At 41.1% G+C, this 17,500-nt stretch overlaps 1 protein-coding gene across 3 annotated transcripts in view; it reads right to left on the bottom strand.

Annotated features, from left to right (window-relative positions):
* The window catches only part of LOC137641334 (E3 ubiquitin-protein ligase MARCHF3-like), a 74,696-nt gene that overhangs the window by 25,774 nt on the left and 31,422 nt on the right, over positions 1–17,500 (bottom strand). For all 3 annotated transcript variants that reach the window (XM_068373781.1, XM_068373780.1, XM_068373779.1), the window contains exons 2-5: positions 13,523–13,942; positions 13,037–13,200; positions 12,215–12,427; positions 10,388–10,521 (exon numbers count right to left, since the gene is read on the bottom strand). In XM_068373781.1, the coding sequence (XP_068229882.1) occupies positions 10,388–10,521; positions 12,215–12,427; positions 13,037–13,200; positions 13,523–13,931 (920 nt within the window). In that variant the 5' untranslated portion in view covers positions 13,932–13,942. The remainder of the gene's footprint in view (positions 1–10,387; positions 10,522–12,214; positions 12,428–13,036; positions 13,201–13,522; positions 13,943–17,500) is intronic.

The raw sequence follows: 17,500 nt of genomic DNA, 5'->3' as shown, positions 1-17,500 counted from the left end.
GTACAATAGTTAAGGTTGAGGGGAGGTAGTAACTCCTTTACCCAAAACAAAAGCAGTAGCTACGTATGGGCCCAAAGTGTAACACTTTTCATAGTAAACTCTTACCTCTCAGAGGTAATGAGAAGCGAACACAGCTGCTTCCCCAAAATGTTGGGTCCATTATTTGCTTAACTGACATATTCTTCCGTTATGTCAGTGATGTTGCAATGGCTCTCACCTCGTGAGCCTTTACTTTTAACAGACCGAAGTTCTCCTCCTCACATAAGAGGCGAGCTTCTCTTATCGTCTCCCTCAAGAAGATTGATAACGCATTCTTGAAGAGGGGCTTTTGTGGATACTTTACCGAACCCCATAAAGAACTAGATGCACCTCTTAAATTCTGTCAGTGATAAATATGCCCTGAGAGCTCTAACTGGGCAGAGGAGTCTCTCCTCCTCTTGGCCCACCAAATTTGTGAGGTTAGGAACCTCAAATGTACCCGGCCAGGGTTTGGATGGGTTCTCATTCTTAGCGAGGAAGTCGAGGCTTAACGCACATACTGCTTCATCCTGGTTGAAGCCCACCTGCTTCTCTATGGCATGAATCTCTCTGACCCTTTTTGCTGTGGCAAAAGCCATCAGGAACAGTTTTCTTAGTTACGTCTCTAAGAGTCTCTTGTGAGATGGGCTCGAACTTCCTGCTGCATAAGAACTTCAAAACTACATCCAAATTCCAAGCCGGGGGTCTCAATTGAGTCTGTTTAGTCATTTCAAACGACTAAGATATCCTTCAAGTCTCTATCATGCGTCAAATCTATGCCTCTATGCCTAAAGACAGCCGAAAGCATACTTTTGTATCCTTTTATGGTGGATATGGCCAGCTTAGAGTCTCGCCTGAGCAACAATAGAAAATCAGCTATCTGGCTCACAGAGGTAGTGGTTGAAGACATTTTGCGCCGTTTACACCACGATCTAAAGGTTTCCCACTTTGGTAGACTCTCTGAAGAGACCCTCCTCGCTCTGGTGATTGCTCTTGCAGCTTGTGTAGAAAAGCCTCTCGCTCTGACAAGCTTCTAGATAGTCTGAAGGCAGTCTGTTGTAGAGCGAGGGGGTTTTGATAATACCTCTCAAAGTGGGGCTGTTTGAGAAGCTTTGGACTTGGAGGAAGGCTTCTCGGAAAGTCCACTAACATCTCCACCACCTCTGAACCATTCTCTTGCTGGCCAGAATGGAGCTATCAAGAACATTCTCCCTGCCTCGAGGAGAGCGAATTTCTTGATGACTAGGTTGATAATCTTGAATGGGGGGAATGCATAAGTGTCTATCCCTGTCCAGTCCATCAAGCAGGCATCTACTGCTATTGCCACCTTGTCTGGGACTAGGGAGCAGTAGTTGGGGATTCCCTTGTTCTGGTTGGAGGAAAGAGGTCTAATGAAGGCCTCCCCCATAACTTCCACAGCCTCTGGCAAACCTGATGGTTGAGGGTCCATTCTGTGGGCAGACCATGCCCTTAATTGCTGAGCATGTCTGCTCCTACATTCTTCTGTCCCTGCACGAATCTCGTTAAAAGCTCTACGCCATTCTCCTTCGCTCACAGAAGGAGCTCTCTTGCTGTTTTGTACAGGGACAGAGAGAGTCCCTCCTTGCTTCTTGATGTAAGCCAGGGCTGTGGTGTTGTCTGAATTGACTTCTACTATTCTCCCTGAGAAAGTCTTTGAAGGCTTTCAATCCTAACAGAATGGCCATCAATTTTTTCCTGTTGATGTGCCATTCGCTCTGTTCCACTTCCCAAGAGCCTGAAACCTCCCTGCTCCCCAGTGTTGCTCCCCATCCTGACTCCGAAGCGTCTGAGAACAACACTAGGTCTGGGTTCTTCCTGAGCAGGGAGATTCCTTCCCCTAAAATCGATGGATCCAACTCAGATGTCTCTTGATCTCTGCTGGAATGGGGAAGGAAAAGGAGTCCTCCTGACTCTTCCTGTCCCATACTCTTGAAAGGAAGTGTTGTAGAGGTCTGAGATGAAACCTTCTCAGGGAGACAAACTGCTCGAGCGAGGAGAGGGTGACCAACAAACTCGTCCAATACCTCGCCAAGCACTTCTGTCTCCCCAGGAATTCTTGCCCCTTCTCGAGGCACCTGTTATGCCTTTCTTGGGAGGGAGAAGCCCGAAAATGAGCCGAGTCCAGAACTACCCCAAAATAAAGAATTGTCTGACTCGGTTCGGTCTGGGACTTCTCCTTGTTGATGATGAGACCCAGTTCCTGGGTCATCATAAATGTCTTATGCAAGTCCTCCAGACACCTGTTCTTCGACCGGAACCTTATCAGCCAGTCGTCCAGGTATAGGGATACTTTTAACCCCTCTTGATGAAGCCATACCGCCACGTTTGCCATTACTCTGGTGAAAACTTGAGGGGCCGTGTTGAGGCCGAAACAAAGGGGCCTTGAATTGGAAGCACTTGCCCTGGACTACAAATCTTAGGAACTTCCTTGAAGTCAGGTGGATGGGGATATGAAAGTAAGCGTCTTGTAAATCCAGACACACCATCCAGTCCCCTAGACGGACCGCTGCCAGCACCGACTGAGTCGTCTCCATGGTAAACTTGGTCTTTTCTACAAAGACGTTCAGTGCGCTGACATCTAGAACGGGTCTCCATCCACCCGAGCTCTTGAGAACCAGAAACAGGCGATTGTAGAACCCTGGGGATTCTAGTTCCAGGACCGGTTCTATTGCTCCCTTTTCCAGCATCTGGTTTAACAGATCCAGTAGCGCCCCATGTTTCACAGCGTTCGAGTATTGAGCCACTAAGGCTAGTGGTGTTCTTGAAAGTGGAGGCTTCTTCAAGAGGGATCTTGTACCCCTCTCCTATGACCGAGAGGGACTAGGCATCCGCCCCTCTATCCTTCCAGGCCAAAAGTGTGACAGCTTTGCTCCTACTGCTGACTAGAGGACTTGTGGCTCATTTCCTAGCGTGGGCCCTGAACGACCCTCTGTTCGCTCTACTGCCCGTCTCCTGCCTACTTCCCCTGAACTCCGTCCTAGTTGGGGCTCTACCCCGAAAGGGCTGCTGAACTTTCTTCTCGTCCTTCTTCAAAGAAGACTGATTCCCCAGTAGAGCCTTCCTTGCGGAGCGAGTCAGGAGGTCTTGCGTAGCCTTTTGTGCCAGTGGGTTATGGCCCTGACTAGGGACTCAGGAAAAAGATGTTCCGAGAGAGGGGCGTATAGGAGCTCTGCCTTCTGTGCGACCATAACCGCTTTGGTCGTGAAGGAGCATAATAGAGCCCTCTTCTTCAGAACTCCCGCAGAAAACAGGGAGGCCAACTCGTTTGCTCCATCTCTCAGAGCCTTATCCATAGAGGCGATAATACTGGTTACGTCTTCTGTCCCTGTAGCTTGTATGGGTTCTGCTTTCCTGGCCAGTGTTCCAAGTGCCCAGTCTAAGAAGCTGAACACTTCGAAGGATCTGAATATTCCTTTGACGAGGTGGTCTAGCTCCGACATAGACCACATCACCTTAGCAGAATTAAGGGCATGTCTCCTAGATGAATCTACTATGCCGGAGAAGTCCCCCCGGGAGGAGGCAGGTACTCCCAGGCCAAGAGCTTCTCCAGTCTCATACCACATGCCCGCCTTAGAGGCAAGTCTAGCTGGTGGAAACGAGAAGGTGGTCTTTTCTGCTTGTCTACGTTCTTTCAGCCTGTCATTGATCCTAACCTGAGCCTTCTTTGCCGAAATTGATAGTTTCATCTTTATGAAAGCCGACTGCTTCTTCGACTTCTTCCTGATGAACTGCGACTGAGGAGAACGAGGAGCAGCAGGTTTAAACTCCTCTCCATACAGCTCAAGGAGAGAGCGCGAGAGGACCTTATAGTCAGCAGCCGCATTAGCAGGTTTATCTTCATCCTCCGAAATATCCTTCAAGACCTGTATTCCTTCCAACTCTGTTTCCCTTTGAGCTGAAGGAACTAAGTCGGGGTCTCTATAACATCCAAATAACTTTCAGTCCGGCGTGCATAAGGATCACTCCCTTCTAGCTATTCACCTGCATCAGAGGAGAAAAGCTGATCGCCGGATGCGTCCTGTCAGCGAGGACTGGATGCCTCCTGACATCGGGAAACGCATGCATCCTGGCGCCGAGCGCTGGTTACGTCTTGGCGTCGAGCGCTGGTTACGTCTTGGCGTCGAGCACTTGATGCGTCCTTGCGTCGAGAGGAGGATGCGTCTTGACGAAGAGAGCTAGATGCGTCCTGACGTGGAGAGTTGGTTGTGTCCTGACAGAGAGTCGGAAGCGTCCTGACAGAGAGTTGTAAGTGTCCTGTTGTCGTCTAGAGGAAGGGGAGACGTTGCGTCGAGAGCTTGACGAATCGCGGCGTCAAGAGTCGAAAGAACCCCCCTGATTGGCACCAGGAACTTCACGGTGCCGAGAGAGGGGCATTTCCCTAGGCGAGGAGTGACGTACCCTCCCCTCACCGCGAGAACGGTGCTGTCTGTAGTCCCTAAAGGGAGAGGAACTCGGTTCCCTCTTACTAGCTGAAGAAAACTTTGCGGCCGTTTCTTTGCTTGATTTCTTCACTGGTAACTTGTCGTCCTTACGTCTGCCCGACTGGGGGGAAGGGCAGCTAAAAGCTTTAACTAGTGACACCAGTTGTTATTGCATGACAGTACAAAGGATTTCACAACCGCTGCTGGGTCTCGCGATTCTGAAGGAGAAGGCTGCCGAGTCACGCTGGTAGCAGGAGAAGGTTCTCTCAACAGTCCTTCGTAACCTGAAGGAAGAGGAGATCTCTCCTTCCTCCCAGCGTCCTGCGGAGAATCCTCCGTTCTCGGTTTAGATCTTTTCGCTGGAGAGGCGTTCCAGTCATCATCGGAAGGAAAAGGTTCCAGGCTACTCCATCTACTCGAAAAGGGAGAACGAGTACGGGTCTGGTCAGCTTGCTGCATCAACCTTCTCTTGGTTGGCCTCGACGCCTCGTACTGCCATCTGCGTCTAGGAGAGGGTCTCTGAGAAGACACTACCACTTCCGACGCCTTTTCCGTGGCGGTCATAAGCAGCCTGGGAAATAGCAACAGGACTGCTTGAGGCAACGGCTGACCGAGGATACGTCCCTCTGACCCCCTTGCGGTCGTCAACGTACCTCCTCCCTTGGTCCTGGGAGCTTGGTAGAGGTCTAGACCTAGGGGCGTGACAGGTTCAATCAGTCGCCATCTCCACTGAACTTTCACAAGCACTAATTTCACTTGCACTCTTACCTCCCTTCAAGGCTGCAAGCTGGTCCTTAAGATCCTTCATCTCAGCCGCCATCCTGGCGTACTGATGGTCATCCACAATAGTCACAGTTCCTGTAGAAGGAGCAAGGGCTACTACCTCAGGAGAAGGATCAACATCTACAGAAGATCTAGGAATTAAGCGGTCAAAAGAAATGTCTAGGCTAACATCACTAACTGACTTAGATTTAGAAGCCCTCCTGACTTTATCCAATTCTAATTTACACACATAGCGTTTCACTTCCAACCCTTTCTTTTCATACAAAACCTCACATTCTTTACAACTTTTATCCAGGGGACACTCAAAGCCCCTGCACCCCAGACAAACAGTGCGAGGGTCCACCGAAGCTTTCGGCAACCTCACCTTGCATTCCTCATTCACACACTCGAAAATGCTTATCAGACATCGTATCCAAAGAACAATCAAAAGAATAAATCACAAAAGCGATTGCCAATCCACAAGTCAGAATACGTTACTAAATTATTAGTCCAATACAGCAACACAGGGAAAGCGAGCGAAAAACCCGATGGCGGACCAGCAACGATGTTATCAGTCCAACCGGCAGAAATGATCTGAGGAACAGAAAACGGGAATGATTCCAAGTACCACCCTGTAAGGGTTGTTAACCACCTAACCAGACAACCACCACACTGCGGTTTCCATGAGTTTTGAAAAATCTGCCGGATATATATGCCACTAGTTTTGAAAAATCTGCCATATACACACATACATATATATACACATACATATATACACATATATATACACACATACATATATATACACACATACATATATATACACACATACATATATATATATATACATATATATACACATATACACATATATACATATATACACATACACATATATACACATACACATATATACCTATATACACATACACATCTACCTATATACACATATATACATATATACACATATACACACACATATATACACATATACACATATACACATACATATATACATATACACATACATACATATATACATATATACATATATACACATATATAAATATATACACATATATACATATATAAATATATACACATATATACATATATAAATATATACACATATATACATATATAAATATATACACATATATACATATATAAATATATACACATATATACATATATAAACATATATACATACATATATACATACATATAGATACATACATATATATATATATATATATACAGTGATACCTCGGTACTCGACCATAATCCGTTCGAGATCCGTGTTCGACCTCCGATTTGTTCGAGTACCGAATTTTTTTTCCCCATAAGAAATAATGGTATATATTCTATTCCGTTCCCAAGCACTCGAACAGGCCCAAAATATTAATAAAACGTGTACCTAAACAACAATAATTATCTAAATGTGTATGAAATTGGTCAGAAAATCCTATAAAACAATTTTAAACCATTTACTGTACTAAAATAAAACAATTTTAAACCATTTTCTGTACTGTAGTGAACATACCTTTGAGCAGCGGTTCGATGGCATACAGGGATGGATGTGGAGAGGATGGAAGGGGGAGGTTACTGCTTGGAAGGAGAGTCCCCTTCCATGATGTGGCGGGGTAGTTCTCCTTCAGGAGTTGTTTCTCTCTCCAATGAAAGGGTGGGCAGATCTATTTCAGGGGTTTCTTCTCTTCTTTGTCTCTTCTTTGGAGGAGAAACAGGCTTTGATGTAGCAGCTTTCTTTTCTTTTGTGAAAAACTGGTCTATTGTTAATTGTTTCTTCCTCCTCTGCAGTATTCTTCGAAAATGATACATGACACTATCATTAAACATATGCACTGCCCGGTTTGCTACTGCAATTTCTGGGTGGTATTTTTCAGCAAAAGCCTGCACATCTGCCCACTTGGAACAAATTTCATTGATGAGAGAACTTGGAACATCCTCCCTTACCTCATCCTCTTCTGAAGATTCCTGCTCCACAATCAGATCCTGCTGCTGTTGTTGTTGCAGGTGCAACAATTCCTCCACAGTCAACTCGGTAGAATGGCTTTCTACAAGCTCATCAATATCATCCTTGTCGACCTCAAGCCCCAAACTCCTGCCCATGACAACAATTTCCTCAACGACATCAGTGTCATCAGAAATTACAGGGGTAGCAGTGCTTGGACCCGCCTCTGGTTGGAAACCTTCAAACTCCCTCTCTGTGACACATGATGGCCACAGCTTACGCCAGGCAGAGTTCAGTGTCCTATAGGTCACACCTCGCCAAGCTTGGTCAATCATGTTAACAGAGTTGAGGATGCTGAAGTGTTCCTTCCAGAATTCCTTTAGGGTCAACTTCGTGTCACTGGTCACTTCAAAACACTTTCTGAAAAGGGCCTTGGTATAGAGTTTTTTGAAGTTTGAAATGACCTGTTGGTCCATGGGCTGGAGTATGGGAGTAGTATTGGGGGGCAAGAATTTGATTTTGATAAAGCTGTATTCTTCTTTCAAGTCATCCTCGAGACCTGGAGGATGTGCAGGAGCATTGTCCATAACCAGAAGACATTTCATTGGCAAGCTCTTTTCAATGAGGTAAGCCTTAACCTGGGGGGCAAACACTTCGTTTATCCACTCAGTAAAGAATTGTCTTGTGACCCAAGATTTAGTGTTCGAGCGCCACATAACTGGTAGTGCACTTTTACAAATATTATTTCGTTTGAACACCCGGGGGTTGTCCGAGTGGTACACTAACAAGGGTTTGATCTTGCAATCGCCACTTGCATTTGCACACAGCAACAATGTTAGCCTATCTTTCATTGGCTTGTGACCTGGCATCTTCGTCTCGTCCTTGGTAATGTACGTATTGGCTGGCATTTTCTTCCAAAATAACCCAGTCTCATCACAATTAAAGACTTGTTGTGCGATCAAATTTTGTTCATTTATGTACCGATCGAATTCCCCCACGTATTTATCGGCTGCAATTTGATCCGAACTAGCTGCCTCCCCATGCCTAGTAACACGATGAATACCTGTTCTATTACGAAACTTTTCAAACCAACCCCTGCTCGCTTTAAATGTAAATGAATCACTTTCACTGGTACTCGGACTTTTCTTCACTAATTCTTCATAGATATGCAACGCTTTTTCACAAATGAACGCTTCACTAACACTTTCCCCGGCCAACTGTTTTTCTTTAATAAATATTAAAAGCAACTTTTCCATCTCCTCAATCACTTGTGGCCTTTGCTTAGTTACCGCCGTAACTCCCGTTGCAACATTCGCCTTCTTAATCATTTCTTTATGCTTTAAAAACGTAGAAATGGTCGACTTCGCCATTCCGTATTCTACCGCTAAATCGGACACTCGTACACCATTCTCATATTTCGCTATAATTTCCTTCTTCAACTCGATCGTTGTTCGAACTGTTTTCCTCTTCTCCTTCCCCTTAACACTCATTACTTTCTTGGGACTCATTATGAAAGCTAAAAAAGCAATTAAAAGCACTGAAAATCACTAAATCACAACGAATGCTGATCGCGCGTTGTCTGAGTGACGCTCTCGAGAGAACTGATGCTTCCCGAACAAGCGAGAGTGGCCGAGATGGCGCGATCATCACAAAGCCCATGCGGTCGTCACGTGTTCGGCTGGTCGAGTACCGAATTTTTGGTCGAGCACCGCAGCAAAAATTTCTCGAAAATTTTGGTCGAACTCCGAATTGTTCGAGTATAGAGTCGTTCGACTACCGAGGTATCACTATATATATATATATATATATATATATATATATATATACATATATACATATATATAACTGCCAGGTAAGTTCTCATTAAAATGGTCCCCTTATAATAATTGTCTGGGGGGGGGGGAGTAGTTGTAAGGACAATGTCCTACAACGATTGCAGCTATATCATCATCTTTGTATATATTTTTCTGTACATATTAATTCAGTCCGGTGCAGAATCATCAGTCCTTCATTTTTATATACATTTCATTATTGTATGTCAAGCGTAGGCTTTCACATTCATTGTAATGTTAACTGTAGAAAACAAATGCCCCGCATTTTTCACCCGTTCGCAGCCTGTCAGTCACCTTGCTACACTGACGTCCGCACAGGTCAATGTACTTTGCCCGTGTCGTAAATAAAGCATCACTCGTCCATGGTCTGTCATCTCGAACCCTCACAATACCTGTACAGGTTCTAAGCTCTGGATGGACAAGGCCTTATGCAAGAGGATCAATATCACTGTGATTTTGGGTTCACCATGTCTCATGTGTGACACTATCAATCACTTCCATACTCTGAAAAACAAAAAGTCATTCTTTGAACCGACATCTCGGAAAACTCTAAAATTATTTATTTGAAAGGAAGAATTCATGGGCAACAGATTTTTTTTTTTTTATCCCCCAAGGAGGAAGAAGTGGAAGGGGCACGATTATGTTTGCCCTTTTTAAGCCTTGAATTGTATCTTTAATATTGATAAGATTGCCATTCCCTGCAAAAATACAAGTAGAAGTACAGCGCTCCTCTCTAGAAGCTGGACAAATAAGATGGGAAATCAACCTCAACCTGGATCAAAGGTAACACATTAATGCCCATCAAGACTGGGACATGTATTCATTACCTTCAATAGCACTCAAGTACTCTCACAAAGATAAAAAAAAAAAAAAAAAAGCATAAAGCACTGTGCGAAGCAGTTTTACACATCTGCTTACACAAACAACCTGGAGGTAAGAACCCATGTCACTGACTTGGCTGCTCTCCAGCCTGAGTGGGATAGTAAGTAACCATGCAATGTTAACAGAATGCCATAACTTTAATTCAGGTTGTAACTATCTAAATAAGGAATAAACCCCATATAAATAACGAGGGTTTGTATGTGTAGAAACAAACAAAAAATTCAAACCAAAAGCAAGAAAATCCAGATTACATAGAGCCCTTTATCTCAATTCGGTCATTTAGAAGGGGATGGGATCTTGACAACATTGTACAGTAACAATATTCTTGTGTAAAGTAAAGACAGCGGCTAGTTAACACTATCAAAACACGGTACAAAGAAAACATCACCTGTTAAGCAAAAGTCTCCTAAATTCATCTTGTGATTTTGTTAAAAAGGATTGAATCTACAAAAGTAAAATACTTTCTTAACAATACTTACAAACAAGCTGCAACCAGCCAACATAAGTATATGCCAATAAGAATGACTGCTAATAAAGCTAGACCAGCTATGTCCCACTTAGGTCCATCCTTGTCAGGATTATCCTCGGTTTTGGCAGTTCCGTTCCTACGATCCTGTAGCAAAGTTAATGAAATAAATTTGCATACTTACGAGTAGATTAACCTATGCTTTCTAAGGAGTAACAAAAGGGGTCATAATATAGCCCACACTTGAATTTCAAGATATCAAAAAGTCAAGAGTAATCCTAATTATACTTTTATATTTTTCATTACATCTATGAGATTTTTTTCAAAGTATCACTTATTTCTACAGTCTGCCATGCCTCTAGATCAATAAGTGAATAAGAAAAATGAGAAAATTGTGTATTTTGGCAATTGTTAACTTTTTTCTTGACAATTATCCCGATGTTAAATAAAACCTCATATGGAGCCAAACTTAGGCCCTATTCATGGCAGGCTGATGGGATGGAGTGGGTAGGCTAAGAATGCAAGTTGCTACTCATCAAATACTAACTTCATTTAATGATTAAGCAAACAGGGATCCAGAGATTTTTAGCTAGTGTAGATTACTGTAGTGTTTCAATACATTAAATCACCATGTATATAAGTAGAAAAACTATCTTTAAATACACAAATTGACTCGCTTTTGACCATATTTTAGATATAACAAGTCTGACATTCAAGCAAGAGGTTGAAGTAACATTGTAGAATAAAGATCATATAGTAAGTAAAAGAAAAATGAAATATTTTCAAGTGCTACAAGGAACCCAAGAAATGTTACTTCCCTAAAACCAATAAAAGTGGGATCAATTCAAAGAATGGATAATCCTTTTCTATTAGGGGGGGGCCCTATTACTAACAAAACCACAATTTTTATCATTATTAGCCTTTTTACAACCTTGGCTGGAACAAAAAACTGCTACAAGTCAAAGAGCTCCAACAGGGAAAGCAGACCAGTGTGGAAATTAATCAAAAGAAATAAACTATGAGAAGTAATAAAAAATATATATTGAGAGTAGAAGAATTCATTACTATTCTAGCATGATCACTATACATTTAGACTACTTTCTAAAATCCATCATGAAGATATATTTATGGTGTATTAAGTTATACATGCTAAAAGCAAAACGACAACTTAATTGAAAAGAATGCTAAAGATCCTGGGGCACCAATTGGGAAAGCAGCATACAAAAGGCTCATCGAGCATTTTAGAAATTAAAACTGAATCCTTTCGATAAAATCCAAGACACCCTTGGGCTTTCTATTAAGCCTATCCAACAAAGTTTAAAAAAAAATACTAACAGAAGCAAATAGGAAAGCTAAAGTGTACCTTCAGGCAAGAAAAAATTTTACAGTATTGGTTCAATTTCTGTATTCTCCTAAAAGAGCAACCTAGCCATAACTGGTGGTAAGCATGAGGCCAAATACCCATAGATCAATTAAAGTAGCTACCCATTAAAATGAGTGGGAATGGTTTATTCATTTTGTTTTAAGATGAGAGGAAGATTTAAGGAATCTGTAATATTCTAAAGTGTGGATCAACATGCAACTAAGGGGGAAAAATTCATTAGTAAGCAAAAGTCAAATGTTGGACAGCAAGATGGAAGAAAGTAGTGTGAACCAAAGCATCGATGGTCAGTCAAAGTATCCATTAACTCTATTGGTAGTATTTCCATGGGTAGCTGATGCCTTTATCAATTCACTACCAAATAGTAGTTACAGTTTTGGGTGCTGTTTAAAATTTAACCCACTTTATACACAATTTTCCCTCTTCCATACACAACAAAAGATTTCAAACTGAACTTACACTCAAAATTGCTTGCACATTCCATGCATTCCAATAGCTTTTTTCCAGATTAAATGGAATCTCCGTCTCCAACTCGTCAACATTGTTCTTGTAAATGACTGCAGTGACAACACAAAGGTACAACGACAGCGCTACTAAAGGTGTTAATATCAGAAAGCAAAGGAAGTCTATTGCCAAAGATCTTCTCAATTCTTTATTACTACAGAGAGAGAACTGGAAAAGATAAGCATACAAATTGATAAGGATAAATGTATTATTAAAAATGTTAATGCCTTTTAATAACAGATTTTCAAATATTAAGCTAAAATCGTACGTCAAAGTTTTGTCCTTGCAATTCTTAAAAATTGTTGCCAGAAGCAAGAAGCAAGTTATTTAATAAGTCTAAATAGAACCATTCTCATCTCCCACTTCAGTTCTGATTTTTAAAAGCACTTAACATAGTAACCATTTGATGTTTATATCCTACAAATATTTTCAAAGAACTTTAAGACCACTATCTAAACATACAGTACAAGCTGTTTGTACGAGTTAATATCAAACATTTGCCTTTTTCTATCAAACATTTTTTCTCACTCAAAACAACAGCTCATCAATTAACATTGACATAAAAGGTCTTCCTTTTAAGTCTTTTTTTTCTCAAAAGTCGACAATTCCTATTCAAAGTTGCCTTCAAAAGATTAACAGTTTCAACATTGTACTGCATATTAGTTTTCAATTTTTTATTCTCAAATATTGCATCGTACAGTTCTCAATTTTGTATTCACTTTTCTATGCTGTACACAAAAATTAATTATTTTACAGATGAGTTTTCAATATTCTTACCTGCCAGAAAGGTTTAGGAATACGCTCAAGTGTAAAAACATATCGGCAAAGTTCACACGTGTCACAGCTAGACAAATTCAACCATTTCTCTAAGCAAGTCTTATGGATGAGTGCCAAAGTGCCACTACATTTACAGGGAGAAATCAATTCTTCTTGGCCATCACCTATAGGTAAAAATTTTTATAAGCTTCATGTTGTTCAGCAAAAATAAAGAAAATAAAAAGTTTCTGCACAGGACTACTTAGTTCCTGATACAGTATTTTCTAACTGGTAAAACGTCCATGGTAATAGAAATTTATTTATAAAATTTTTCAATTGCATCCTAACTCCTTTACATACCAGTTGCTACTTACTATATTCCAAACTTTCCCGAAACCCCAAAATCTCAAGTTATAAAACAAAAGTCTTTGTGAATTACATGTGCATAATATCTGTTGTACAAGAATGAATTACCCTCTCAAAACCATGAAGAAGTACAGTACTTGCCTTCAAGACATATGCGACACATGGGACCACAGCTTGCCATTGTAATATTCAAACTGGATTCTCCAAGCTGAAATTTTGCTGCAACTTCAAGATTTGAAGATAGTTCCAGCGCAAAAGGGTGAAATTCATTTATGCCTAAGGAATTAACTGAATGCAGGAAAGATCTAGCAGTAGTTTGGCAATTTTCAAAAGCTTCATCTGGACTTGAAAACTCTACATTACTTTGCTCCTGTATTATTAAAGGACTGTCTTTGATAACACAATCTTTCCTGGTTAAGATCAAGTAACTGTCATCAACTGAAATTTTGCGATAGGGAAAATCACTTCCAGAGCTGTCTGTCAAGTAACTTTCGGATAAACTTCTTTTTGTAAAGGTTGAACAAGGCTGAATATGGCTCTCTGTCTCCATTTCTACGTATCCTGAAACAAAACCGAGAACTTATTTTGACCTTTATAATAGTGAAACTACATTACATTAAAGCAACCATTCCACACATTCTAAGGCAACAGTATCTTCAGTCACTTCAATGATCTGAATGATAAATCACCAACAAATAAAATTTTAAGTACCAATTTGTATTTTTCATGGCTATATAATCTATAGAGCTTTTAATTAACATTATCTTGTGCAAGCTGGAACAGCTATCAAATCATTAAAAAGGTTACGTAACAGGTTGGTAGGGTCTGTACAGACAAAAATACAAAATTGGAAACATTTTCTTTTGAAAGTTTTAAACATTCGGACTTTCTAATTAGGAAATCGTCTTCTGAGGGGAGGCAACCCCAAGATCTGTATTGGAATTATTATCCACAACCCTTGAAATATACACTTTGCCCTGTGTTAGAGAAGTGACTAGAACACTCCCATAAAACCCAAATTACCTAACCACAGATGAATTAGCAGTTAGGTCACAACAAATAACCCATTCATGCAAAATTTAATACTAGGCAACATGTAACCTTGTTCTCCTGGCTATTCAAGTGTGTTTGGAAAGGGCAAAAACAACCAATAAGAAACAGTAGGTTTGGCACACTTCCATCCTCCCTCTATTTCAATCATGCGATGCTGCACATAAATGCTGCGGCTGCTGCAAACCCCACCCAAGGTGAATATAGAGTTTTTATGATAAAACAAAGTTTTGTGAATACTTACCTGGCAGTTATATATACATAGCTAATAATCTCTATTTCGGCAGAATTTTTCTAAACTAGGCAACCGCCTTGTGGTGGTTGGGTGGTAACACCCGTTAAAGGGTGGTAGGAGGAATCATTCCTTTAATGCATAAAGTAGAGGAAATAGCAGTTTATGAGGTTCATATTCAAAATTTGAATAACAAAACTATCTCCAATATACAATAAAGAGCAAGTGTGCGACTAAATATATATTATATATATATATATATATATATATATATATATATATACATATATACATATATACATATATATATATATATATATATATATATAATATATATATATATATATATATATATACATATATATATATATATATATATATATATATATATATATATACAGTGAACCCTCGTTTATCGCGGTAGATAGGTTCCAGACCCGACCGCGATAGGTGAAAATCCGCGAAGTAGTGACATCATATTTACCTATTTATTTAACATGTATATTCGGACTTTTAAAACCTTCCCTTGTACGTAGTACTGTTAACAAACCACCCTTTAATGTACAGAACACTTAATGCATGTACTACAGCACCCTAAACTGAAACAGGCACAAATATTAAAGGCGATTTTATATCATGCGTTTCCTAAACACCTAAAAAGCACGATAAAAAATGGCAACCAATGTTTTGTTTACGTTCATCTCTGATCATAATGAAGAAACAAACTCATTTAGTGTACAGTACACATATATGTATAGGTTAGTTTTTGCATCGATTATATTGATTATACAGTACTGTATGTTGATTTTTTTATTACCAATGTTTTAGTTTACGTATTTTTCTTAGGACTTCCAAATGAAATGTTTTTCTTTATGACGCCGCCTGAAACGACGGCGTGTACGCTCAGTAAACAACCACGCTCAGAACAAACAAGGCATTTAACGCGCATGATGATAGTGATAAATAATGATACAGTACATACAGTATTTACAGTAAAAGCATTTACAAAATGTGTTACCTTACAAATATAAATTATACAGTACTGTACGTAGCAAAGCAGGAAAACAATTTACGAGAGAGAGAGAGAGAGAGAGAGAGAGAGAGAGAGAGAAAATATGATAGGTTACAACATGTAGACTTTTAAAACCTTCCCTTTAACTTAATGCATACAGTACGTACAGTACTAAACTATAAAACAGGCACAAATACAGTTTTAGAATGTACAGTAAGAATATTAAAGTAAAAAATGAAGATTGTTACAGGTACTGTACTCACCACGAAAGAAGTTGAAGAAAAACTTGAATGGTGATGGCGATGAATTTGCTGCACAGTAGAAATGATGATGATGATGAAGCTGATGATGTATTCTACTGTGCAGCCAATGATAGTATTTTACGTCTCTTCAGACGGAGGTGTCTTTTCCTGGGACACCTCTTCAACTTCTTCCTGGGAAACTTCTTCAATTTCTTCCGAAGGCGTACTAGCAGGAGGAACTGGCTCTTTTTTGCGAGGCTGGAAGAACATTGTGATCGGAAGTTGTTGCCGCTGCTTCTTTTTTCGATCCAAGAGCATTTTGTAGGGAGTCATGTCTTCATCGATCTTGTTGCAGAATTGCATCGAGCGAACCATATCCTCGTCCCACTCTTGCAACATTTCTTTCAACTCCTTCGCATGGTTGCAGGACTTGGCAAGCCGTTCTAATGTTAAGCCCGTTTCTTCGACATTTTCTTGGGTCTCTTCCTGGGTATCACTCTCTTCCTCACTTGCCGATTTCGTCAGGTCTTCGAGGTCTGCGTCAGTTAGGGGCTGGGAATGGCAGTCCAACAACTCGTCGACGTCTTCAGTCATCATGTCGCCAAACCCGTCACCTCCAATTATGGCAGCCAACTGCACAGATTACCGTATTGCAGAGTGTTGGATTTCCGACGGAGTAAATCCCTTGTCGTCGTAAACAATATCGGGCCACAACTTCTTCCAGCTCGCATTCACGGTTGCAGGTTTCATCTCTTGAAGTGCCTTCTGAATATTCTGCAGGCACGTGGCTATGGTGTACTGCCGCCAGTACGCCTTCAAGTTAAAATCTTCATCCTCGTCATCTTGGGCAGCATCCACACACGCAACGAGGTCCGCCAAGGTATTCTTCGTGTAGAGGGCCTTGAACGCCCTGATAACCCCCTGGTCCATCGGTTGAATTAATGACGTGGTGTTGGGTGGCAGGAACTCAACCTGAATGCCCTCATGCGACAGGTCAGTTGCGTGTCCACCAGCGTTATCCATAAGGAGAAGGATCTTGAATGGCAAGCCCTTCTCTAAGAGATATTTGCTGACTTGCGGGATAAAACACTGATGGAACCAGTTGGAGGTCAGCAGCATCGTAATCCATGCTTTTTGATTATGCATCCAGTACACGGGAAGGAGATTCTTATTTTTATTTTTCAAAGCGCGAGGATTTTTCGACTTATAAATAAGCCCCGGCTTTAACAAAAATCCAGCAGCATTGCCACACATCACGAGGGTAACGCGATCCTTGAATGCTTTAAAGCCAGAGGCTTTGGCTTCCTCTTTGAACAGGAAAGTTCGCGACGGCATTCTCTTCCAAAACAAGCCAGTCTCATCCATATTAAAGACTTGTTCCGGCTTGTATCCACCTTCGGCGATAATATTCTTGAACGTCTGGTTCACGTAAGTTTCAGCAGCGGCAGTGTCAGCGGAAGCAGACTCCCCATGCAGGGAAACGCTTTTCAGGGCGAAGCGTTTCTAAAACTTCGCGAACCATCATTTGCTTGCGGAAAAACGTTTCTGAGGCTGGGAATCAGTGGATGTCCCTGGTTGAGGAT

This window comes from Palaemon carinicauda, chromosome 5, assembly GCF_036898095.1.
Source record: "Palaemon carinicauda isolate YSFRI2023 chromosome 5, ASM3689809v2, whole genome shotgun sequence".
Classification (NCBI taxonomy): Eukaryota; Metazoa; Arthropoda; class Malacostraca; order Decapoda; family Palaemonidae; genus Palaemon; species Palaemon carinicauda.
This window is presented reverse-complemented; position numbering and strand designations above follow the sequence as displayed.